Below are 27,957 nucleotides of genomic sequence, written 5' to 3'. Positions count from 1 at the left end.
TATAAGATAAAGCCTTTACATGAATGAATCATGCTACGAGTTATTGAAAAATCATCATTTTACAATAACTTCTCCCAATACAAGTGAAATCATTTTAAAGTCGTCACTTCTCAATGATCAACACAAGTTTCATAATTTCATAAAATATATATATTGTACAATAATCAATTTTTTTGAGACATTTCCTCAAATTTTACAATCATACCAAGTTCTTTACGGAAGTGCTCCACCTTTGTTTTAGCAAGTGGTTTGGTAAGAGTGTCTGCAATTTGATGCTCTGTACTAATATATTTCAACTCAATTACATCCCTCTGAACCATATCTCGAACATTGTGGTATGGTATCTCGATGTGTTTTGATCTGTTATGAAACACTAGATTAAGAGATAGTTTAATGCAGCTTTGGTTATCACGATAGATAGTAATAGGTGGAAGAGGCTTTCCGAACAATCCAAATAGAAACTTTCTTAACCATACAGTTTCTCTTGCTCCCATGGATGCAACTATGTACTCGGATTTTGTAGAACTCTGGGCTACTAAAGACTACTTCCGACTAAACCAAGATATCATCATTGACCCCAAAGTAAAACATCCTAAAGTGTTCTTACGACTCTCAGAATTTCCTGCCCAGTCAGAGTCTGTATATCCGCTTAGATTAAGTTCAGTCTTAGTGTATTTTAGACCATATCAAATTGTACCACTAAGGTACCTGAGAATGTGTTTTGCTACTACTAAATGGGTTTTTTTGGGTTCATACATGAACTGACTAAGAGCATTTACAGCATAAAAGATGCCAAGCCTTGTGTTTACCAAATACATTAGAGAACCAATCATTTGTCAATATAGAGTAGGATCAACATTTTCAAAATCGTTTGTTGCTTCTTTTAGTTTTTTGAGATTTGTTTCCATAGGAGTCTTCATTTGATGCAGGAGCATTCTAGGGTGGTTGGCTATCCTGCATTATTAAGGGAATTGGTGGGGTTGAGTAGACCTATTTGGGTCTTGGGTAGTTAATTTTGATGTATTTAATAATTATTGTAAGCCTTTAAAGATATTTGGCATTTAATTTCTGTTGGAGGCCGACTTGTGGCTCTTCAAGCATTTAATGTTAGGTTTATTTAGTTTTTAGCATTCTGAACCAACTTGTGGCTTAGATTGGTATAAGTAGGGGTTGTGGTGAAGTCTTTAGTCATTATTCATCCATCTTGGAGAAGAGGAGGTGGTAGAGGAGCGAATTTGGAAGAGAGCTAGTAGCTGAGGCTTGGGAAACAAGAAGATTGCTTGGTGGTTTGCAAGCACAAGTTGAGATCTTGGAGGCTTTCTACCAAAGTGTAGATCTAGACTAGCCACGTTTGGATTGGATCTTGAGAGATCTTGTAGAACTATTACTTGCTTTGCATTTGGCTGTAATGAAGAAGGCCTTACAACCGGCACATTGCATGTAATCAGTTATAGCTATGACTAAATTATTGTGACCTGACTTCAAATCTTGCATTATTGTTTCTATTTCCACTGTGTGGTTATTTGTTGGGGACCAGGACATCTCCTTTGGGGATTCTCCTACCTTGCACTGCGTCATCATTGCCTTGCTGTCCAACATGCCAAATCTTTTGAGTATGTCCAAAGTATGCTTCCCTTGATTTAAGAAGATTTCATCATAATGTTGTCATACTTCAAGTCCCAAGAAATAGTAAAGTATTCCTAAGTCCTTCATTTCAAATTCAAACATAAGATCTTGTTTACATTTGTCAATAAGATGATCTTCTCCTATAATCAAAAGATCGTCAACATATAAAACCATAATCAACATATCCCCCTGTATTACCTTGTAATATAGATTAGGATCTGCAATGCTTTTAGAGAAACCAAGTTTAGTTAAGTGATGATCTATCCGTTCATACCAAGCTCAAGGAGCTTGTTTCAATCCATATAATGCCTTTTTTAATTTACATATTTAGGACTATTTATCTTTTACTTCAAAACCTTCAGGTTGTTCAAGATAAACTTTCTCTTCTATAACACCATTCAAGAATGCAGTATTTACATCCATTTGATGAATTTTCCATCCCTTGGATGCAACAATGGCTATAACAATTCTAACAGAGGTATATCTGGCTATTGGAGCAAAAGTTTCCTCACTATCTATTCCTTCCTTCTAAGAAAACCCTCTTGCCACAAACCTTGCTTTGCACTTGTCGATACTTCCATCTACGTGTTTAATTTTAAATAACCATTTTGAGGAGACAACCAAATTATTTTTTGGTCTAGGAACAATATCCCAAACATGATCTTTCAATAGTTGGGACGATGATGAGAATGTGGATATTCTTGTGAATCCCTATGATTTAGAGTCAGACTCTGATGCAAGTTGATTGAATCTTCAATCGTTAACTAAGTTTTTATTTTGTTGGAATCTTGAACATGACCTATTTGAACTTATTGTCTAAAACTAAACTCTAATGTTGAACAAGCACATATTGATATATCACATGAATTTTGAAATATCTTGAATTTTGATAAACGGTTAAGTATCATAGTCACACTATCAATTTTCAAATGATTTGTTTTTGTATATTTCTTGCATTTCTTTGCATATATATATATATATATATATATATATATATACATATTATTTTTTATTTTTTTATTTTTTTTAAATTTATTTTTTTTATTTTTTTGAATACACACACACACACACACACACACACACGTTTCCTCCCACATCTGCATCCAAAAAATAAAGAATCCCCGCATACCGTATCTGCTTCGGAATCCACATCCAAATCAGTAACTTGGAAATTCGACATCAAGGTGGCAAATAGGAACACATGAAAAAATCAGGTTGTCCACCAAAAGAACACAATTGGATGAGAATGAATGAGCTTGAAGGTGCAATAAAACAATGCAAAATGGGCAATCATAAATGGAGGTAAAACTGGAAGAATTCTAGAACTGCAAAGGGATTCTGCAGGTAGGGAAGTGGAAATGACGTGAAGCAAAAGGTGAGGATGGGATAAAGTGAAGGGGAGAAGGGGTAAAATCTATACCCACACTGAAAGTCAACAAAAGAGAGCAAAAGGATGATTGTGGGGATAAAGGAATGGAAGAGAAGCTGGAACATAGAAATAGACAAGGGAAGTAAAGATTCCCTCAGGAACCTGCAGAAAGAAGAAATGAAGGTAATGGAAAGGGAGGACCTGAGAAGTCTTGTGGGGATTTTATGTGGGGCTTGTGGTCAGGATAGGAGATGTACAGGCTAAAAATGTTCAGTACTCCACAAAAACTCCAAACTCTGCAAAAACAACAAACGATGACCAAAACATTCCTAGACTCAAAACTTTTGCAACTTCCAACATTTGATAAAGATATGGAAGATGACGATGAACAACAACTGAGCAAATTGAAAAAGAGATATCCCTTAAAAAAATTCTCATATCGGTAAAATGTGTCAGGCCTAAAAATCAAGCAAATTGTGAAACTTTCAAATTGAGTCCTAAATTTGAAATAAATAAATATCTTTGCAACATCAAGGCAATGAAGGAACAAGACAACAAAGGTTCTTCACCTTGCAACGTCAAGACAATGAAGGGTCAAGACAATTATATATTCTTCCAGAAGGAATTGGAATGTACACTACAGATTGATATCTCTTATTCCAAGTACATCAATACTCAGGAGAATTTCTTATTGTCTGCACATTGATAGGTGCTATTATCATTACTTCAATTTAGCCTAGTGTTTGGGCAAATTGTAAATCAGTCTTCTACTCTTTCATTAAATATATAAGTGATAGATTTGTGGCTGGGTTTTTCAACCTCAAGTTGGCAGGTTTTCCCAGTGGGGCAGGATAATTAGTTGTGTATTTTGTTGAGTGTTACGTCTTATTATCTTATTGTTTGTTATTTTTGTTTTCTGTTTATCTTCATTTCCAATATACATATTCGCATTTTCAACAACCATATGATGCTAAAATTTGCAGATACAACTAGACATGTTTCAGATTAGAAAAGAGACATATATCATGATTGAAAGCATATATCATTTATGTTAGATTAGAGCAGATGGAAAATAAACTGTATACTGACATTGGCTGCATCCCAGACTCTGACGGTTTTATCAAAAGAAGAAGTAGCCAAGCGAGCTGAGTTTGGGCTGAAACGAACATCAGTAATCAAGTGGTTATGCTCTTCAAGGCTACTTTCCAGTTTGAGTGTGTCCATATTCCACAACACAGCCTGCACCACAAAATGAACATAGCATTCCCCATTATAAGTCATCACAGTCCAATTTGTTTGGCATGACAACTAGAAGGGACTTGTACCCAGATAAGAATCAGTTAATACCTTCTTTTCATGTCCAGCACTTGCTAGTAATTTACCATCTGAGGAAAAATGGCAGCATATAACTTTGCTTGTGCTAGCTTTTATTGTCCCAAATTCCTCAAAAGAAAACCCTGTCAAGAGAAACAAGTTAAAATCAATGTATCACAAGAAAAACATTAATAAGCTCAGTAAAGATAAAAGTAAGAAGATACAACTTCCACATCCGTTGCTTTCTCCAGCACTCGTAGCAAAGAACTAATCTGCACTTTTTGACAACTGCTGCTTGAAATTCTTTTCATACCTTTACCATCTGTGGATCGTCCAGCTGCATCATCATGAGACAAAAATGACTCCACATTGTCATCCAAAGATCCATCCTCCCCAAAGCGATCTATGTCTGCCTGTGATTCAGATTTTAAATAATTTTAATGCCAAAATTGAGGGCTCGTTGATCTGACTGCACACAAGGAATGAAATGATTTTCTACAAAACCTAAAGAAAAAATTTTAATTAAGCTCTATTATTAAACCCGTAATGAAATATTACACTTGGATTTCTTGAAAATTTAAGTTCAAGTTCTCACCAACTGATTTGAAGGAGAAGCAAGTGTTCCATCCGACCCATACAAAATCATAGGTTTTGATGAAGCACCACTATGTTGCAATGCACCAGCCATCGACATGACATCGCCAGGTGTATGACTTGACGGTGTTGAGGGTGGAGAACTTGTAGAAGGTCCAGTATTATTCACTGTTCCAGAACTAATTGCAGGACCAGAAGAGGAACCAGGCTGCTTTCTTTTCCTACCAGCTTGACTTTTGGAAGAAGCCTTTTAAAATTAATACATAGGCATGTTTGCAAGTCATTAGAGGACGCAGAACAAAAACTATTTGATATTCTAATCAAGTCCCATGATATAACAACAGAAAATGATTAAATTGTCAAATTACAACCATTTATTAAAAGCTATATAGAAGTTATCTCTCATCAAGAGATAGTCAAACACAAGATGGTCCCCAGAATAGGAATATTTCACTCATAAACATAGCATATTACATTGAGTGTGTGTTCTGGTACTCAGACTATCAACTTCAATTACCTTCCCTGTACCAGTACTGTTGGTGCTAGGACTTGGTTCCATCACACCGTATACCTGATCATTTGCACGAAAAGAATTCGACAGGCTACTATCAACTGTAAGAACAGCTCCAGTTTTATCCTGCTGCTGATGAGGATGAACCACTTGAGACTGCTGTGTTGACTGTGCCTGCTGGGTAAGCAGCTGCTGTTGTTGACGCTGCTGAAAAGCCAATTTCATCTGCAATAACCCAGAGTTTTAAGGATTATGAGACAAAATGCAGACACAATTCAATAGCAGTAAGTGGTACTATCTCGTTTTTCCAAGACAAACAGCCATATCTCATGTTAAAAGTAACACTAAAAAGTGTGACCAAAGTTATGAAAAAATGATAGGCAAAGGAGAAGAAGAAATAAGTGATCTTTGAATAGAATACAGGGAAAGTAGTAAGTCTGGAGTCTGGACGGTTATTTGTAAACAAAATGTCCGGCTAAGCCTCACCTTTCTTATATTAGTTAAGTAGGTTATTTTCTTATATTTACACATACAGATATGACCATCTTTGAAGACCTCCAATATGGATAAGGCTGGATACGAAATTCACAAAAAACATACACATATATTTAACACAACTTCCCAAGCTACTAGAGGAGATTCTCATTACTATAAATTTATAAAAGCAATATAGAAACATAGCTGCAACATAAATAATTATAAGTTAAATCAACAATTTACGATAAATATATACAAAGTAGGATCTACAATTATATTAACAATATTTTCAACAAGGTCCAACTAAAATTTGTTTTTTAAAGTAAAATTTAAATATAAATTACAAAAGCATATCTAAATACACTAAAAATTAAAAACTTAAAGATAACACAATAAATGCAATAATAATCTCAATAATCAACGCTCTTCTCTGCTTGCAACCAAACCCTAAATAAAAAATCAGACAGTAAATTAAACCCAAAAGTCAAAACCAAACCGCATTCAGCGAACATCAGAATCCTTTGATTTCAAATTCAGTAAAAGCTTCAGCGAATTGCTGACCTATGAAAGGAAATCAAACTGCTTCGCAAATAGCAAATACACTTCTCAGAAGAAATTTTTAGCTTTTCTTTTCTCCTAATGATAATAGGTGATTTAGGGCAAGAGCCCGTAATGCAACAGTTATTTGTGAGCCTCTGATCAGCAAGGTCTTGGGTTCAAATCCACTCGAATTAGCACATAATAATAATTAATCTCAGCAAATAATAATAAAAATTAATCCAGGCTTTGGCCCATTACCTATCAAAAAATATGATAATAGGTGATTTAGTTAGGATTTAATTTCAAGGTTTTATATTTTTCATTATCATAAATTCCTTCTAACTTGCTGTTTGTAGAAAATCCATGACAATGTCTGTGTGAGTAGATTTTAAAATGATAAGAGGTAACATTCATTACATCAAAGCAAAACGGAGCAATTACAGAGAAAGAATGGCACAATTGGATTTTTCAACTGTGAAGAGCAGAAGAAAGAGGAACACAAAAACCAAGGTATAGTAAAAATGCAATACATCGATGTATCAGAAGAGGTAAAAGAAGACACTGATTATGGAGGAGTTTGCAATAATATGTGGATTTATCTGACCAAGAACGGACGGCTTAAACATCACACACTAAAGCTTCATTCCTAAACCTATTTTTCCAATTTTAATTTTTCCATTAGTGTGTGATGTTTAAGGGGTGGCCAGCCAAGAATGGACCATAAGACTATCAAAAAATGAAATAAAGAAATCGGCAGAAAGAAATGCTAGTGAAATTCTTACTAAAAGAGTTTCTTTATTGTAATTTTTGCAAATAAAGACAAATACGACAAAATCTTATTAGGAAGGTCTTTACAAAATGAAAAAGCTTCCATGTATATTCAGCAGTGGCAACCTAATTTCAATACGGTGAAGCTAAACCCATACGAGAAACTGCTATGTGTCAGATTATATAATCTCCCAATGGAATATTGAGTTGGAGAGGGTTTGGAGAAGATTGGCAGATCCTTAGGTATAATTATGGACTCTGATTTAGATATATTCAATGGGGACTCCTGCTTCTACGCTGTAATGCAGATTGCAGTAATTAGACCAATCCCAGAAAAAATAGTTTTGAGTGGAAAATTCTTAATGAACACGGTAGAGATTGTGGAGGACAAGGTGTTCTACTTGAGATGCAAGAGTAGAAAACATCAGGAATCAGGCTACAAAATCAAAGGGAACCCACAGGCAAAACCAAAAGGGAAAACAAAGCAAAATTGGAAGCTGAAAATTCCTGAACCTTCAAACGCAAAGAAGAATAAAAGATCAGAGAGTCTTGCTCACAAAAGCCACAAACACAAGTAATCCAGAAAAGAAAGCCCACCTATCACAGAAGTATTGAGGGTTACCAGTACAAAATAAAATAGACAACTGGACAGAAAAATGGAAGATGGAAGCAATGCTAACAGAAGAAAGAAATGAAGAAACAGAGGTTATGGAAGAGATGTTGGAAGAGATGGAGGTTGAACAAAACTTCCAAAAGGAAGGACGAAATCAAGACGAATTGAGGATTATAGATCAAAGATGTATTTCTCCATCTACAATGGAGTTGCTTGGCAAAGCAACAATATGAAAAGTAGAAGCACAAAATCAATAGAGAAGAAGAGGGAAGATGAGGCAGAAGAGAAAGGATATGCAAGACTTGAAATATTTTTGATAAATACAAAGGGAGTGGAGGCATCCCTTGGGAAACAATGAAGGTATTAACCTGGAATATTAGGGACTTCAATGTCCCGACACGAGGTGTTTAATGAAGAATCATCTACAAAAATTGACAACTAACCTTGTTCTGATACAAGAAACTAAATTATCAGAAGAAAAATCTTCATGTTTCTTAATCATTGGAAACCATGTATGGGAATATATCATGAAGCAAATGACTTGACAAGACGAATGGGCAAGCTAATTGCTAAGGTGTATAACATCAATCTTTATGAGCAATTCATCTTGGTCAGCATATGTTAACCTATCAAAACATAAGACAAAAAGGTCATGTGGAACTACAAATTGAACTTCTTGGAAAGCAACAAAGGAACATGTGTGATCATAGGAGGCGACTTCAATGCCATAGTGGATTTGACTGAGAAAAGCGGAGGAATACATAATGATAAGATCAACAAGAATGTGCAAGATTTCAGGGGGTTTGTAGCTAATTCAGGATTGATAGATTGCATAAAAAATAGTTCATAAACATGGCCTAATAGAACATACGGCTTTAATAACGTATAAAATGATGATAGATTTCTCATCTCTCCAAAATGGACAAATCGACCAGCAACAATGGAAGTCCAAAAACTACCTTTTGCTATTTTAGACCACTTTCCAATGCAATTGGAGATAAGGTTGAGCTTTTATCCAAATAAGATAACCTTCATGTCCGGAAGTATGTGGTGAACAGAGGTGAAGTTGGGGACAGTCTTGAGCTTTGGTGTAAAGAGTTTCAGGCCATCGGAACAATAAGTTATACCTTCACAAAAAAATTATAATACATCAAAACAATACTCAGAGAATGGAAGAAGTTCTTTAAAATCATATTTGACGAAAACCTGAGAATAGAACTGAACCTGGAAGTTTCTAACAATAAGGTGATAATATATGGGCTGTTTAAGAAAGATTTTGAAAAAGAATGACAATTAAACTGTCTATTGAATGAGATGCTAGCCAGAGAAAAACTATTCTGGAGGAATAAATCCAGAAACACATGGCTCAAATCAAGTGATCAGAATTCTAATTTTTTTTTGCTTCTCTTTCAAGCCTCACAAATCATGTAGCCAGATTGAAAGAATACAGAAGGCTGATGGGAGTTTTGCATGCAGAAGCATGGAGGTGGAAAGGAGACAAGATATTTTCTAGTAGATGCTTAGTACTTACTTAGACACGAGGAAAGATGAATATACCCTCAGTTTTATACCACAGATCATAAAGGATGCTGATAATCAGATTTAATGTGGACCAATTTATGAAAAAGAAGTCTGAGAAGCAATATTCCTGTTAAACCCACACAAATCATTAGGACCTGCTAGATTTATAGGGAAGTTCTACAGGTGTGCTGGTCATTCATCGGAACAGATGTTTGGAAATTCAAATTAGTGAAGAATTTCAGAATCAAAAGAAGATTTGCAAAAGACATCAAGAACACAGCCATTGCACTCATTCCAAAAGAGACTTGTGCACCCTTTGGCAATTACGGACCCATCTTGTTATGTAAACAATTTACAATATCATAAAGGAAATACTGGCAAGCAGATCAAAGAAATTGCAAAAGTAGTAGTATAAGAACAGAACAGCTTCGCCCTGGGCAGGGAAATCATGGACAGCATTATCATTTCAAGTGAGACAATACACACCATGGCTTCAGAGAAAAACCAAATGAATGATGTCAAAGTTGTTTTTAAGTTTCTATTAAAGGTTATGGAAAAGTTTGGCTTCCGTTCTCAATGGATTGACGTGATTCGATATTGCATCACATTGGTCAGATAGTGATCCTCTTTGGGTCCTTATGTGGATTCTTTAGAGCAACTAACTGTATTCAACGAGTTGATCATATTTCACCCTTCCTATTTGTCATTATGGCAGAGGCTATGGGCGGGGCCATAAAGATATGCATAGATAGTGGTGTTTGGAAAAGGATCGGGGTATAAACCACATAGAAACCATCAGTCCACAAAATTTTCTGATGACGCGGTCCTTTTGGTGGAAGCAAATCTAAAGCAAGTAAAAGATATGTTGAATGAGTATATGATAATATCAGCGCAGATGATGAATAAAACTAAATCACAAATCTACTTTTCAACACAAAGACAATTCAACGGAAGATACTAATCTACTTTTTTTCCCTCACCTCACTGCCTGCTAAACACCCTGGAGCACCAATATTCAGAGGGGTTCGCAGATCGAGATACTGGGAGAAAGTTGTGGTGTGGTGCAGAAAGAAAGCAGCATCCTAGAAGAATAAATTGTTAAAATTAGTCGAACAAATAGTAATGATTAGAGTGGTTCTTTCAGTAGTACACATCTATATGATGTCTTGGTATCAAATTACTCACGAGGCAAAAGCAGATTTGGAGTGTATTAAAAATGTTTTAATAGGAAAGGTCCAAAGGGGAAAGAAAGGTTTCTCTAATCAATAGGGAGAAGGCCTGTCTTCCACAATCAGCTGTGGGAGCAGTACTACAAAGAATAAAGACAAGAAGTAGCACTCAGAGAAAAACTCTCACGGAAGATGTATAGAAGCGCTCATAAATTATGGTGCAAAATATTTCAAAGAAAATACTTTGACAATGGTGACCCCAATCACATTCTTACCATTGGTAATTCAAAGTAAGGTTCAGCAGTACGGAGGTCCCTACGGGACAGCCGGCACCTATTTACAAACCATCTCACATGGAAGATAAATAATGGACAGCAAGTGGACTTTTGGACAGATTCTTGGAATGGCCATAAGCCATTAGTGGACATCGAAGGCATAGGTGTACATATAAGAGTGATTTTTTGATGCATTCAGAACCAAGAGAGCAAATTACATTGCTAAAAAAGGGAGGAGTGACAGGATTCATAACAGGTTAGATTAATCCATTTCTCTTCCCCATACTTGCTAACCTTGAGAAAGCATTATACAGTGAACTAAAAGAAAGGAGAGCCATTATAATCAAGAGGATAAAATAATTTGGTGTTGTGCGAAGACTGGAAAATATATGGACAAAGTGGGATAGACAGTTCAAAGTTTAATACAATCAATCACATCAGGACCAATTCACTTAGGTTGGCATCCATCAATAATACCAAAAGTTGGGGCATATTTTTGGATGGTCTTACATTAAAGAGTGATTACTGCAGATCAATTAAGATAATTGGTATGCATGGTCCATGAAGATGCCCTCTATGTTGCAAAGACTCAGAAATTATAGATCATCTCCTTTTATCACGTCCCTTTACTCCATATTGTTGGAATTGGCTGCAACAAACACTTGGATGGGTTGGACCAGGTCAACAAGATATTTACTGAATTTCTCTGTGGTTGGCCACGGATCAAACATAGTGCTTTATGGGCAGATATTTGGATTATAGCTCCTTCAATTATAATTTGGAAAATCTGTAAGGAGATGAACAGAAGAATTTCAAAAATGTCGACAAATGGATTGAGGTGGTGACTGGATTGATCTAGGACAGCATAGTAGAAGCTAAGAAAGCTAAAGTCGGTTTCAAATCAAACACGAAGTTTTCAAAATGGGTTGAGAGAATGCAGAAAGAGTGGACAGGTCTCAGAGGCCAATAACAATAATAAAGAAATAAATAACTGATAAGGAAAGAAGTCAAATAGATTCCCTCCAAAAGGAATCGACTGAAACTGAGTTTTGATGGCCCTACAAAAGGCAATACTAGCTTGGCAGGAGCAAGATGCATAATAAGAAATTAAAAAAAATATTGTGTATGGGCCACTTCAAAGCAGTGTTACTCCAAGTTTCTAGGATGGGAACAACAAGGGATGGGGGGCAAGTTCCCAAGAAGACTTTTTTTTTTTTTGCCAACTATGGGGATGGGAAGGGGATGGCTATTTAAATATGCGGGATTTCTTAAAAACAAGGAAATTTACATTTATACATGACATTCATATGAAAGCATGGATAAAGCGTGTCATTTAAACACCATTAGAACCTTAAGATACAAACTTCAATAGTCAAATTCAATACTCACTATGCATTTATAAGCCAGAATTCATTGTCAATATGCATGTACTATTATCATTATAACGTACAAAATCGAAATACAGCCAAGAATATAATTTGAAATTCATTCTCAAAAGCAACAACAACAATCCCCACCTTCCAAGTTAAAGCACCCTACTATACTTTAAGTCTAATGTAAATTATCCATGTACACATTATAGGCATAGCATTACAATCGCTTTTGAAGACAATCATTTGAATATTAGTGCCTATACATGAAATAACATTTCTACAAAACACTAGCATGAAAAATCTTAGCAACTGTGTTGGAGTTTGATGCAGGTTTGTCATTGACTCTAGAAATCACTCCTACAAATAGTGGATCAATTATATGCCCCACAATGCTCTTTTCACTCTAGTTCATATTCACCAATGATCTAAATGGGGTTACACCATTGTAACCTAAAACTACGCCTCCAATTCATGGTAAGCCGACAGATATTAATGAGAATAGATCTTCTATGCAGTTCTGATCATGATATAGGTATGTTACAGCAATATGGTGCCTTCATGCAACCTCCAATATGTCAAGTTTTAAGACCCAATAAGATAACAGATAACAGATAAACAAAAAACACAAACACCTAAGATACCCTAGGAAAACCCTCCTACAAGAGGGGAAAACCTAGCCACACCAAAACTTGATCTTTATTGAATAATTAAAACACAAGCTAAGTCAAATATACGACTTCTTAATCAAGGTTGTTACCACATAACAAACATTTTTAGAACATGAAAATTTCAATAATAAAATAGAGGATGACTCCAACGATTATCATCTCATTAAATACACTTGTAATACTAATCATATCCAATAATGGATGACAATACACCTAATCCTTGTAATCGCGATACACCCAACACAAAATGATGCTTGCTAAATAAATCGTATCAAAACCATTAACACCAAGAGATCACTGCAAATTAATAAAACTTTGTTCTTCTACAAAACAATATATATCATAAAGACCACCGCCAAATATACAAAACAAACACCATTGAGAGTTGACATTTCCACGGGAATATGAAGTGATCAAGTAAACTGACGACTCTTCCATTCTACTCGATACATCATCAATATGCTATGGTTACACAAATATACTTTGATCAATAATAAATAACGTGCAAATAACAGAGGAACAAAGTGACAGAAATAATCAAGTTCGCACAAGAGTTGGCAGCAGTTACAATGAAGGACTGAAGGAAATAACTATGAGAATCATGAAAGAAAAAATCTCAAGCTATAAACAAGATTTTATGTTTGTTGTAGTAAACCAAATCACAACCTTCTATTAGAAGATTTGAAACAAGAACCTATGAATAATTTCTCTTGCAACGTATAAAACATTAACACTCCCTCTTAGCAAAGGAGAAATGATTTATAGATTTCGTATCATAGTCTCTCTTTGTGACAAACACAAAGGCTACACCTCACATGTGTCAACAATAAAACTTCATCACCGATTCTCTCAACATGATCTTGTCATCTCAACGTGACGTTCACAGTGCGACTCCCAAAACGTGAATAAACATGAGTTATGTCACGATATCTCTCACATGACTTCCGCCATGGCTACTTCAAAAGGGTGGATCCACCGTGGCTACTTCCAGAGGGTGGAAGAAGGGCTTTCACCTTAATATTCTCTCACAGAGAAGAATGCACTAACAAGGGATTGCACCTCTAACTTCCCCTCCAGGGAGAACTCATTAACAAAGGATTGCATCTCGAACTTCTCCTTCAGGGAGAAGAACTCATTAACAAGGGATTGCATCTCGAATTTCTCCCTCACAGAGAAGAACACATTAACAAGGGAATGCACCTCAAACTTCTCCCTTATAGAGAAAAACTCATTAAAGTGCATAATGACCATCTGAAAACTGAGACTCCCTCTCAAAAAGGGTGGCATTCTCATATTTTGATTATTAGAATACCAAGAAATTTGGCTCCAATATTTGACCAAACAATGAGCTTTAGAGCCTGCATTGCTACTCAAGCTTACTGGTCCTCTACAAAGGGCTTGGCACTCTCCCTCTATCACAAGCTCCCTCTAAATCTCATTTCTTCCTCTTTAAAGAAACAAATCATAATGAGAAACTCTATAGGTTTTTCCTCTTAAATGATGCATTACTTAGCATGTATTCTCTCATCATCCCATTCCTTCTCCATCCCTCCTAAAAGCATATTTAGAGAGATTAGTAGAAGTTCATGGAATCAAACTATTGTAGAAGTTCATGGAATCAAACTATTGAAGAGAAATTTACAGATCAATGCTAAAAGCATACAATTACACTATTTCCAATGTTCTAACAAGAAATAATATTAACTACATAAAATTCATGATAAATATTTAAAATCCTTATCTCTTTATTACCTAAATTTCCTCACAATCCATCAATAGATCTTTCACCATTACAAAATTACAGCACAGGCAAAGAGTGAAAATTTCCAACACTAGCATATCTTCTACCCTCATAGACATGAATTCCAACCATATAAGCATAGATGAGCATGACAGAAAACTCCCCATTAATGTCAGAAAATGGAAGCTTCTACATAGATTCTACCCTCCAAGGCTCTTCAACTACACTTCTCATAAGAAATCCTCATTTCTTGTATCTCTTAAATTCCCAAATTTCCTATTTTGACTCAGATCTTTTCTTAGACCTGCTCTAATACCATGTTAAGTTTTAAGAATCAGAATTACATAACAAATAAATAAATAAAAAGTCAATGCCTGAGATATCATGGGAAAAACCTCCTACTCAACAGGAAAATTCGACCACACCAATACTTGATCTTTATTGAATAATTTAAACTTCAATACAATACTTCACAAGCTAAGTCAAATAAATGACTTCTTAATCAAAGTAGTTGTCACATAACAAAAATTTTCAAAATATGAACAATTCCAATGATAAAATAGAAGATGATTACAATGATTCTCATCTCAGGAAATAGACCTGTGAAAACTAATCATATCCAATAATAGATGACAATACACCCAATCCTTGTAATCACGAATACCCGCAACATAAAAATTTGCTTGCTAAATAAATCGTATCAAAATCATGTATACCAAGAGACCACCAGAAATTAATAGAGCTTTTCTCTTCTACAACAGAATGTATATCATAAAGACTGCTGTTGAAGAGACCAAGGAAACTGGTGACTCTTCCATTCTACTCAATACATGATCAATATGCTACTGTTACACAAATATACTTTGATTAATAAAAAATAATGCCCAGATAAAGAGAGAAACACGGTGAAATTGCAAGACATGGAGCCACAAAATAATCACACTGGCACAAGAATTGGCAGCAGTTACAATGAAGAACTGAAGGAAATAACTATGAGAATCGATCGCAACGTCAAAGCAAAAATTTCAAGCCATTAACAAGTTTTTTTGTTTGTCGAAGTAAACCAAATCACAATCTTCTGTTTGTGAATTTGAAACAGGAACCTATGAATAATTTCTCCTGCAGTATATAAACCATTAACACAATATTCACCAAATCTTCCACAAAGGATCCAAACCAACCTAGTTGATGTATTGCCACAAATGACATAGAGATGCATGTTTTTGGTCTGTTGCACACTTTTCATACTTCCCCAAAACCTTGCAAACAGTTTACTATATGATTCTAAGCATGTAGCATCACTGTAACTATATTCTTAATTTCACAATTCTTAATACAATATTACCAAATACTAATCAGAAGACCCCCTACCAAACAGTAATAAGCATAACAAAGAAAACATGGAAGGAGGAGCCCACTTTAATATTAAAAAAGAAAGAATTTATAAAACAAAAATGTGTTTTCTTAAGTGCAGAAGCAGCCAATCCTGTTGAGGATACCTATTTGTCCCATGGACTAACCTTCTAACTATCGCAAACGAGAAGGCATTGGCCTTTGATAGTTGCTCAATTACAATTAAGAGCCAAGATGAATTCAAGATCATGTAACAAGATTATTACCTACATACCCTAATTAGGGTTTCCACACTATCATCCAATTACATGAAAGCAAATGTTTAGTCATTTTGTGATCAACTTATTAGTTTAGATCAGGCAAATATCTTCTAAACAATTTGAAAGAAACACTCATCAAGATTAAAACGGAAATCTAAAGAAGTTATAGAAGCAACAAGAGCAACTATGAGGAAGGTACCCTGTATAATATCATATTTAAGTTAACAAATAAGCTTGAAACAAACAAATAGAAGGAACATATCATTTTCATTCAATTCTTGAGTTGTGTAATACCTTCCAGTGAATAAAAAAAGACTAAGTGGATGCAACATGAGCCAGAGCACACCTGACCAACACCACCTTGACAAACTTATCAAGAAACTAGTGAGAATGTGCAATGTAGTATTAGAAAAATTAATTGTTAAATGACTTGAACAAGAGTTGGTTGTTCTCCAACTGTAATATCATTTCCATTGTAACTATATACAGCTGTTTGGTGTATTATTGTACAGAAGTAAACGCCATCAGTATAGGGTCATGTTTGAAATGATCAAGAGCATCTCCAAATTGCCTTCAAGATCAAACTGAAGTACAACTGTCCAAGTGAAGTAGAAAACTAATGTAATGACATTGCTAATTTCTGCCTGCAGCAAAAAACGTCATTGACCATGTCAATTTCAACTTGACTACAGCCATTCCAAAATCATCTCCTAATGAACAGCCAAATTTGTCACAGCTGAGGCAGAATATGAAGTGTGATGGGTTTTGACATTTTAAATTAGCTTTTTGATGTTCAATATTACATTTTGGATATGAGAAAGTATAGAAGAGATGAGCATCTACTGAATACAATACTGAGGAGGCTGATTCTTATGTTTAGGCATCCATAATGTCCATGTTGACTATTGTAAGCAATGAAGCATATGTTTTGTAGTGAAGAGGGTTGATGCACGTGGCTGTGAGTATTCTGTAGCATTGTTGGGGCTCACACTTGTGCTTGATGCGCTTGGAATCATTTGAGGAGCTCTTCATGCATTTTCCCCCTACTTAGGGTGTAAAACTTGTGTATCAGTTGTGTCCAGTCGTGTACTGCTTCTCTAATTGATTGTACTCTTGTTTCCCATTTTCATTTATTATAGTGCAACAGCAGTAAGCATGCTTGACTGCTAAAGCAGAGAGGTAGAAATGTAGTTCTGTCAAAAGGCCTTAAAGGTTGTTCAAGCAGCATCTGTTGTTGATGAGCAGAGAATTGAACTACCCTGTTTATGGATCAGTTGTTATATTTACTACTTTAATAGAATACTTTCCTTTATGATTTAATAAATTCCCCTTATCATATGACCTTTGGCTTGGATGCCATATTTGAGGGCATTTATTAAACTAGTTTCACACTAAACTTCCACCAAGCATCAGTAATTGGAATATGTCACACCTAATGGGTTGGATTAGGTATTTTTACCTTATTTCAACAATATCAAGTCTCTTATTCATTTGAACATGAGGTCCCACATTGGGAGCTACTATTCTTTTAGTACTTGAGCTCCTATTTAACTATTACAATGCTTCTTTTACTTAGCTACATCCATCATCTGTTAGCATGAAAACTCATCCTTGCAACAACAAAACGTCCGTGAAACCATCTATACTTGCTATAGAGCTTCCACACACTCAACACTTTAGAGGAATCAATATAAAAGTTGTGACGAGTTTATAATGTGCTCTTCCCTGTATGAGATTCTATCATTGTCATCTATAGTCCTCACAAAGTTTATCTTCTTGGTTTATCAACTCCCCTCCTTGGCACTCACTTAAGTGATCTCAGTTTTCACCATCTCCATCTCCATATCATCTGCCTTGCAGAAAAGGCTTCATTCTATTTCTCCCACATGCTCTTTAAATTTCTCCATTTGTATCTCTTTTATCCTAAGGATTCCATAAGCCTCCTGGAATTCTGTTTCTAATAAAAATGGTCGTACAAACAATAAATCTGATTTCTATATTTATCTTTTACTGTCTTCACCCTTTGGGCCTATTGCATATCATGTTTGTAGTCCTATTCCAGATCTTGCTTTTCTTTGTTTGTCATTCCGACAACCACAACCTCCCATTTAATTTGTAGATCAAGGGGGGCAAACTAGTTCATTATGCTCAACTCCAGTAACCACCTAGAAGTATAATGACACTTCCACTCTACAAGATGCACCTATGCACATCCAACCTAAGACTCAACTTTATCACGTACTGTGCAAAGTAATCCTCCTTCTATGTTTACCACCTATTTATACCTTGATCTTGCTTGTCAGAATGCTTGTTAACTGTTTTTGTCAAGTTGTTATAGGCTTTTCCTGAGTTTTCAATAAATTTGGGCTTGCCAAGTTCAAGCTTTACAACTATAGTTGTAACTATGGAACAGGAAAAACTGGTAAATGCAGAATGAGTACATGCTTTTATATTAATGAGGAATGAGATTGTGTCATTAAATAACAATATGTAAGTTATTTAATCAATCATTAATACTTTCATACTACGGTATGTCTCTACATTATGTCTAATAATATCGTTCATCTAAGCAATCTTTATCATCCTTTCCTGCCCCAGGAATAATCATAAGGAATATGATCATTATATTGCCTTTTCCAATATTCAATTGAGACAAAGATATCATAAACAGCAATATTTAGAAAATTCACATGTCAATAGCTATTATGTTAGTGATAAAAATGCTGGAACTGTATTTAGTGTGGCAGTGAAATCACTTAGGAATTAAATTTCTAGATCCAATATGAATTGAAGATCATTATTTGTAGTACTTTTTGTTCTATGGAAGAATTTGTCAAATAGGCTAGAATTTGTCAAATTTCTAGGTCCAATATTCAATCGAGACAAAGATATCATAAACTGCAATAATTAGAAAATTTCTATGTTCCCCCGAGTTTCCGGGATGGGTACGGCAGGGGGCAGCGGGACGGGTTTCCAGGACAGCAATTTTATTTGCTGATTTTGGGGATGGGGAGTGGCGGCAAACGGGGACGGCAAAAGTGACATTTTTGTTTTTTTTTTTTTTTCACTTTTTTGTGTGATAAAAAATTGGGGGCGGATGCAAGTCCCCAATGAAGTCCCCGGGACGGGGACGTCCCCATCCCCAAAACGCTGGTCTTTTTGGGGAGGACGCATCCCTGGGGAACATAGGAAAATTTGCATGTTAATAGCTATTATTATTAGCGATAAAAATTCTGGAACTATATTGAGTGAGGCAGTGAGATCACTTAGGAATCAAATTTATAGGTCCAATATGAATTGAAGATCATTATTAGTAGTACTTTTTGTTTCTATGGAAGAATTTGTTAAATAGGCTAAAATTTGTCAAATTTCTCGGTCCAATATTCAATTGAGACAAAGATACCATAAACAGCAATATTTAACAAATTTGCATGTCAACAGCTATTATTGTTAGCGATAAAAATGCTGGAACTCTATTGAGGGAGGCAGTGAGATCACTTTTAGAATCAAATTTCTAGGTCCAATATGAATTGAAGATCATTATTTGTAGTGCTTTTTGTTTGTATGCAAGAATTTGTCAAATAGGCTAGATTCTATTTCTCAGACTGATCCTATGGATCAATGATGCGTGAAATGCCTTTTTGACCTGAAGCTATGAGCCAGTGAGGCCCCAATTGGTGGACCTCATCCCCTTGTTACAAAGTTGAGGCCCAAACTGACAAGCACATTGGATCAGCAAAGGTACAAAAGCCCTTGATCAGAATGGCCCAGCGGAGGTTTGAAACTGGGTGGGGACAATAATACCACCACCACTTAACCAACACACTAAGTGGTGAACCCCAATCCTATGGAACAAATCTTATACCATAAAGATTCAATCGAATTTTTGTTTAGGGAAGGGAGATTCATCTATATACAATTAAATCAAATCGTGACTTATCGTAAAATAAGAGGAAAACCAAACAGGGCAGTAAATATCCTTGCATCTATTGCTATTGCATTGTTCATTTCAATCCCTCTTACCTTTCTAGTCATAATTTACAATAGTAATGAGTCAAAGCAACTGATTTGTATCCTTAGGAGAAGGCTCATAGGTCGATAAGATCTAGATTGTCAAAAAGAACAGAAGGCAATATAGATCATTCTAATAGTAGGGAATGATTTTCTTAAAAGTGTAACTAAGAAAATGAACAACCTTCTTATCCTTCAAAATAGTTCTTAGATATGTAATATTAAAAAGCCAGATGAATCACGACCACTTATACGCCCCTAAAAAGAGGAAAATTATGTAGAATCTGCACCAGACATAGGTGTGCTTGTGAACAGGGTACTTGAAAACCTATTTTTCCAGATATTAAAATTTGAAAATCTCTTTCTAAGACAGTAAGACTTCATTTTCTAGTTCATTTTATGCTGAATTGGAAACCTTAAAAGATATATCATTGCTACCGATAAGCAATCTGTTTATGCTTATAAATGTTTTATAAGTTAATGTTCTAAGAACAGATACGTATTAAACCTGATCAATTCACAATCATTCAATGAAATCATGAAAACGTAAGTTTTCTTTTGATTAATGCAACACTTAGCAGCATAGGTTCCAGATCTACTTCATATTCCATAAATAGTAAATTAGAATTTTTATTTTTTTTAAACAGCTGAGGATTCATTCCATTATGCATATCCAACAATCATATTTCAATATTACTAGATCATTATAATACATAATGAGAGATCATCTCAAAATCATTTTGACTAAAGCAATTAATAAAATTAGTTACCAATCGCAGAACTACTAATCATAATAATCCCTGAATTCTAAGGCAAACAAAAATGTAAAAGCCACCAGAGCAATGTCAACTATATCCATATGAATTCCTCTACTTTCAGAAAGTGTAATAGCATTTCAATTAATGACAACAATGTAACTAGTCAGAATAGTACAGAGAGTAAATCATTTGCCTCTCCTGTTCTAAAGAGATGAGCCAATGGTAGAGAACTTCAAGTTTTATTTGTTGAAAGTTGAAACCGTTACTCTAAAATGCCCATAGGATTATGCACTCATAATAAAATTAAATCCTATCAGCTATGTTTGTAATACAAAACAAAGTTGCGCAAACTCTCCAAAAATATTATATAGCTTAAATGCAAACTACAGCCTTTATTTTACTTTATTTAACTTGACAAAGATGCCACTTGTATTTGAATTAGGGATGGGGGTTTTCCACTCCCTCAACGCTGCTTCTTGGCTACGTCATCATTCCCAGATCCAATCTCTATGTATATGCGTATACATTCAAATAATCATTTCATACCCTAGACAAGAAAATTACACATGGGTTTACCCAATGAAAACTTAGACAAATAGGCTTACCTTAAACAGAAAATCTGGATCAGATGCAGCGCCCCGTGAAAGTGGAGATGCAACTTGCATTGGAGAACCAGTGTTGTTAGCGATGTCACCCACTGCATTAGACTGACCATCCTTGCTTGTGGGAGCATTTCTGCCACTAAAAATCATCCGAAGATTCCTGCTATCTATTTCATTAAGAACACTAGCACCCGATGGTGATGATAAATTCCCTTGCGCAAGCACAATCTGTTGCTGCTGTGGAGTAAGCATCTGAAATTGTTGGTACCGAGGTGATTGAACAAATGATTTATGGGACTGTAGAAGACCTGATCGAATCTGTTCTATACCCTGGATTCAAAGGTGACAGAATATTAAAATGACACAATCTTGGTACAGTAGCACAATAGAGAAGAGTGCAAGTAAATAATCATAGAGAAGATACAGGTTTCAAGATAAAATTATTGATGATAAGTCTGTATGGAGCTAGTTGGAAACTCTATATTACTTTCTTTGTTTCCTTAAATTGCCCTGTTTGATTTAAGTTAGACTTCAAATACTAAATACTTCAAAATTCTAACTACTAGATCTAATAAAATTAAAAGCATGTTGCATGAAATAATGGGATTATCAAGTTCACTGCTTCTTTATTAGAATTGCAGACTCAGCTCGAAGTTTAAAAGCACATGGTTCAGTCCATATGTTGGGTGTCCTGGTCCGTACGATACACAATGAGTGTCAAAATCATGTGCACATTGTAATTACAGGTCATGCTTTTTGTCTTTTTCATCTTTAAATCAGATTTGATTACTCTGCATTGTACCAACAATTTCTTACATATGCTTATGTGTCCATGAGTGTCTCAACAGAATGACAAGTCTCTGTAAAACTATAATAATGTTGCCCTCGTATCATTGCAAGTGAAAAGTTCCAAGTTCCAATCTTCATTTATATACAGTTGCCCACAAAACATTGATGCCTTACTTTTAATCTATTGTTAGATATAAGACAATTGTTAGATATAAGACAACATTACAGGTGATTTTACACTTTATACACAGGCATTTATTGTTTATATTATTGATGTAATATATGTCTAATTATAATTTAAAGTCACAACTACCATATACTTTTCCCATTCAGAGATAAATACAAGCCACACAATGGAAGAGTGCAGCAGCCAATTGTATCGAACTCTCTGCATTCTATTCTTCCAAAATGTGGTATTAGAGGAACGAAGCTTGAAATGAAGATTTTAACAGAGCAGAAAGGAAGAATCACTGCTACCAAATCAAAAGACATATTTCTGTCAAGAGCCAACTGCCATTTTCAAGTGAGAGCTGATATGTGTAAGTTTTTAAGTTCAGATTTTCTTTTCAAAACCAGACTTGAAACTGTTGCAAGCCTAGCTGTACTTTTCTGTTAAATTGTTGAATAAGTGGCCAACAGTTTTCTAAAAAACCTATGTTCAAAAAAGGTGACCACTATCAACGGTCTGGTGAAAAGGACTGCTTCCGAGGGTCGTTTTCACAAGGAGTTCACTGCTAGGTTCCTAGAAACCCTTTGAATTTGTTTTCAGCAAAAGAGAAATTACTTACCTTTTCCTTTTAAATCTTATAATAGCTTGAAACTTCATAAATCTACGAATTCCCAGTGAACCCCAGGTTATATAGTCATCGCCAATACAAAAGAACTCGTTTTGCCTAAAACTCAGAAATCTTACTGGATTTTGACAACCATCAAATCCTTTTTTCTCAAAATTGATGACCTGATTTCAGAAGTCCAGGATACCACTTCCCCTGGTGATCTTGTGAAGAATCTTAAAAATATCAAGCCCTATATTAAAAATACATATTGTTTTCTAAAAGTTATAAGAGAGCACATCATCGTCAGAGAATGAAAAACCTAAGAGATAAACTCTGTGTTTCCAATTAACAAATAGGTGAAGATAATATAATTGCTCATGTTAGCAATGGTCACCATCATTTGAAACTTTGTGGAGCTTTGCATCTGTTGACAAAGAATTAGACTCTCACCTTTAAAAAAAATCCTATGAAGTTGGATTTAGGTTTGCCACTGCCAAAACACCTACTTAGAATGAAACACCTATAGGGAATTAACTCTTTATCTTGCATAAAACAGTAGACAAACAGGGTATCGTTGCTATTTTTACTTTTTCACACCATAGTCCCATTGCAAATAGGGAGCCCCTCCTTTTCCTTGGCAGTAGGGTAGTTCGTTAGTTTGGTCTAGGCTTGGAAGTGAGTTTGGTCAAGGTTGATGAAATGTGAAGTTTGAACAAATCTAAGAGTTAAAGTCTATGAGTCCTTTGGTCAAGTTAGGATCCAGCACTTTAGTGAAAATCTTGAATTGCCTTCAAATGAAATTTCCATACACTTGCAAAATTTGATATATTTTGATTGCACAATCCCAAACCTTGTCCAAAATATAAGTTGCAAAATGATGTGAGTTTTTAACAAAAGGCTAAGTGTTGCTTCAATTTCAAATTGTTAAACTTGGTGAGGAAAAGATCAAGAGAATTCTAAGTAGGAGATAATTTCCACAGCAAGTCAAATTGTGATATTGCTATTAGGATTTAACTGTGTGATTTTGAGTCAAACTCATTGACCCATGAGTAGTGACTCAACATGAATCCATCTCTCATGAGAATAAATGGAACACTTAGCACTCATTGGGTCTAGGTGATGCTCACAAGAGTGAAGCACCGGGACTTCCCGAGAGGTCACCCATCCCAGTACTACTCCAGCCTGAGTGTGCTTAACTACGGAGCTTGTTCCATGGTTAAACCTAAAGCTTGCAAACCCATTTGCAAAACCTTCACCAAGTGTTGTGCTTTATGAACCAATCATTAGAAAGCCCCTTAAGCTACAAGTTGATCAGCACATCAGGAGATGCATTTTTATACACAATACGATTTATGTTACATCCCAAATTTTTGCTCATTCAAAATAGCCTTATAGCCATTGTATTTTCATGTGAATGACAATTGGTTAATTAAAACAATCAAATGCTATAATCTTGTGAAATGGAAATTATGGTTAACTGTTTTGATTCATGTTATGGCATGTTAGTTGTTCGTTACAATTCAACTGAGAATGAATAATTATATTTCAAGATATTATAAAAATAGATTCGAGTGGTAATGGTGGTTAGTCATTGTGACCATAATGAATTACTTTTGATTATAGCTATCCTGATTTAAAATTAAGGAATATGTTATTATCATGGAAATATTCTTTTTGGATGGAGGAGAAGACTAAAGGGGGAAAAGCATTGCTAAACGTGATTTAAGAAATGGGGCACCAAAAAGGTCCATTGACTGACCATCAAGTACGCACTCTAACCATCTTGGTTAAGGATTTAACAGCTAGGAAACACAAAGTATACCTTGGACAACCATGAGCTACCCAGTTGGTTACTAGCAGAAAAAAATCTTTAAACATATACAAAAACATAAAATTGGTTACCTTTATATATTTTAGATGCTTGAGGTGTCACCAAAATGTATGTTTAAATATACTGACACCATGTTATCTTAACATCTATACTTGCACCTACATACATATATATATACTTGCACCTATAGATATATAGATGTGCATAAATCAATATGTTGATAAAGGGAATTACATGATCCAATTCACGCATATGTGTGTGTGTGTACATATGCACATACAAGTAGAGATGAAATAAATAGTATGATGCCAATATAATAGATATGAAAATCATGATAAAATATGATCCTTATGTCTTTAATATTGGCTCCATATTGATGAGCGACAGCCACTTTCATATCGGCTTATATTCCTTTTAATTTATTTTTGCTCGGGGAGTGACTTAATACCAATGGCTAGCTATGCACCGCCACTATCTTTTTTGTAACTAGGGGAGCGTGCAAGTGAGCCATTTAAATCATTCCCTGCTACGGAGAAATGTTCTTCTCCTTCTCTTTTCACATTTTGGCTCTAAGTTTTTATCTAGCAAAGAATTCATACCCACGACTAGAAGCAGACTGCAACTTCCATCGAAAGTATTCCATTATTCTTTATCCCACATCGTGACATCCCAAGCTGAAAGTCAAGCAACGCTATTCTTCTACTAGTTTAGAATCCATTCTTCACGTTGAAGCTCATGATCCCAAGCCACAATAAATAGAGCATAAATACCATTCTCAAATCACACAACCATTTGCTCATATTTCATTATCATATGTTCTTTGTTTCTAGTTGTTTCAATATGGTTATCTTTAATGTAATTGAATGACTGTAGTATCAATATGCATCCTCAATCATGGATGAAGCAATACTGGCCATGACTAAATGCCATAGTATGATGATTAAGAAATTATAGAAACTACTTGATCTCTCTTATTACCTTGCTTATCAAGTGTTGACAATCATACAGACCTGCAATGTCATAAAACAGATTGTCACCACTATGAATGTTGATCGAGCACATTTCTAAACAGCATACTTTGTACAATAAAAAAGAAGCTAGCACTAATATATAACATGAGGCATCGATCTGATTTATACAACGGTATTGTCCATATGCCATTGAGATAAGATCAGATTGGGTGAAATAAATCTGATTGTTAAATTTAAAATTGCATTATACATGACTCTAAATCTCCCAGGATACACCCAAGACCAAGAAGGTCAAGCATTAATGGGTGAGGAGGAGAAGTATCCATGCACGAATAATTGAATTTCAGTAAACAAGAGTAAATGAATAATTAAACTGCATATACCGAGACACCTCACGGTTGTCCAAATTATATTCCGGTTGTCAAGTTGAGCGGTGGGTGATCAAGCTCATATAATACCCATCTAAATCCTTGGCCAAGTTAGGTTAGTGGCATGCTTTCCAAAATTGGTTACTAGAGGTCAGAGTGTTGGCTGACAAAGGGGAGGTTGATAGAGGGTATCCACTGCTTTGTTTGTTGCTTACCTTCACAACACCAGGATGCTCAGGTGGCGGAACCATGGTGTCCCAAGCCTAACCCCAAGGTAGGGAGAGCCTTTCTCATATGAAATTGTGCGAGGATAAGTTAAGGTCCGCGGTTGGGAGGTTAAGCCCATGCCAATGCTTCTCCTCTTCACCAAATGTCGAGGCTTGCACAACACAGCCACTTTTATTTGATACATGTATGTCTCTTGATCTTTTGTATGTTGTTTATCTTAATTTAATGTTTTCTTGAGATATATATGTGTGTGTGTGTGTATTTCCGCATGATGTTCCTATCGAATGTATTGGTAGAAGTTAGATATGGAAGTTATAATAGTTCCCTTCCATGTGAACTAGAAATGAGTTGTTGCTTTACTTCTGTTTACGTATTCTTATACAATGAATTCAGTTGATAGTTTTCCTACTAAATGAAGTAACGAATATAACTACCTTTATATCATTTTGTTATGAAATCGAATATTACCTTAGAATATGTTTCTACTTTTAGCTTAGAAAAAATGGTATGTTACAATTTCTATGCAATAATAATAAGGTTGAATACAAAGCTCTCACTCTTGGCTTATTATTAGCAATCAATAAAGGAGTGGTGTGTTGAATAGGTCAAATAACTAAGAGGAGAGAAATCAGTTATTCCCACACACTTCTTCAAACTTTTCAATTGTCATTAAATTTTTAACAACCATTAACCATTACTTTAGTTTTGTTGGTTAAAGCACACTAAATCTACATACTAAAGATAAGAAAATGCACTAAAACACTTGCACAATCAATACTAGGGTTTACATGGAAAACCCAATTTGGGAAAAACCACATAGAAACATTTTTTCATGAAATGAAAAACGCCTATTAGGGTGACACCAGTTGAGGTGTTTTTTACAACAAGGCTAAAAGTTGATAATACTCACTGCAAAAAAGGGTGATGCCAGTAGGCTTCACTACTAGTAAAGCTATTCTCAAAAAATACAATAGCGTTCACTGCCAATACAAAATAGGCTTATAGCCAGTAAATGAAAGATGTAAGTAGAACACCCACTGAATATGGTTGTCAAACCTCTACAACATAGTTTGCTATTGCATGCACCTCAAATCAACTAAGTTCATTCACACTTGCATCACATATAGCACCAATACAAGCATTCACAAGGTCACCTATGGACACTCACGAACATTCATCCACTTGAGACGATACTTTATTTATACCGAATACGCACTTCAAACCCATCAACGAGAACATATTTGAAGTAGGTAACACAAAAACATTCCATGATAAGAATGAGATGTGAATTGCCTCAACCAATACAACGCTCATCAAGCAAACTAGTGTTGTGCAACAACATCACGAACTTTGGTGCCAACCATTAAGATGAACATGTTATGAAAAACTATTAGGACCGAAATATAAATCATACACTACACGAGAATCCACCCAAACACCACAATCCACCA

General features: G+C 35.2%; 1 protein-coding gene across 6 annotated transcripts in view; it reads right to left on the bottom strand.

Annotated features, from left to right (window-relative positions):
• The window catches only part of LOC149579537 (transcriptional corepressor LEUNIG-like), a 119,563-nt gene that overhangs the window by 26,739 nt on the left and 64,867 nt on the right, over positions 1–27,957 (bottom strand). For 3 of the 6 annotated variants that reach the window (XM_089833716.1, XM_089833720.1, XM_089833726.1), the window contains exons 10-15: positions 21,547–21,873; positions 5,421–5,639; positions 4,905–5,150; positions 4,623–4,722; positions 4,343–4,452; positions 4,085–4,234 (exon numbers count right to left, since the gene is read on the bottom strand). In XM_089833716.1, coding sequence (XP_089689842.1) covers positions 4,085–4,234; positions 4,343–4,452; positions 4,623–4,722; positions 4,905–5,150; positions 5,421–5,639; positions 21,547–21,873 — 1,152 coding nt within the window. The remainder of the gene's footprint in view (positions 1–4,084; positions 4,235–4,342; positions 4,453–4,622; positions 4,723–4,904; positions 5,151–5,420; positions 5,640–21,546; positions 21,874–27,957) is intronic. The other 3 variants (XM_089833732.1, XM_089833740.1, XM_089833743.1) reach the window with 1 other exon arrangement.

The sequence above is a fragment of the Cupressus sempervirens genome, chromosome 1 (assembly GCF_028749045.1).
Source record: "Cupressus sempervirens isolate cs-2001-9-10 chromosome 1, ASM2874904v1, whole genome shotgun sequence".
NCBI lineage: Eukaryota > Viridiplantae > Streptophyta > Pinopsida > Cupressales > Cupressaceae > Cupressus > Cupressus sempervirens.
The sequence above is the reverse complement of the archived record's forward strand: the minus strand, read 5'-3'. Positions and strand labels throughout refer to the sequence as shown.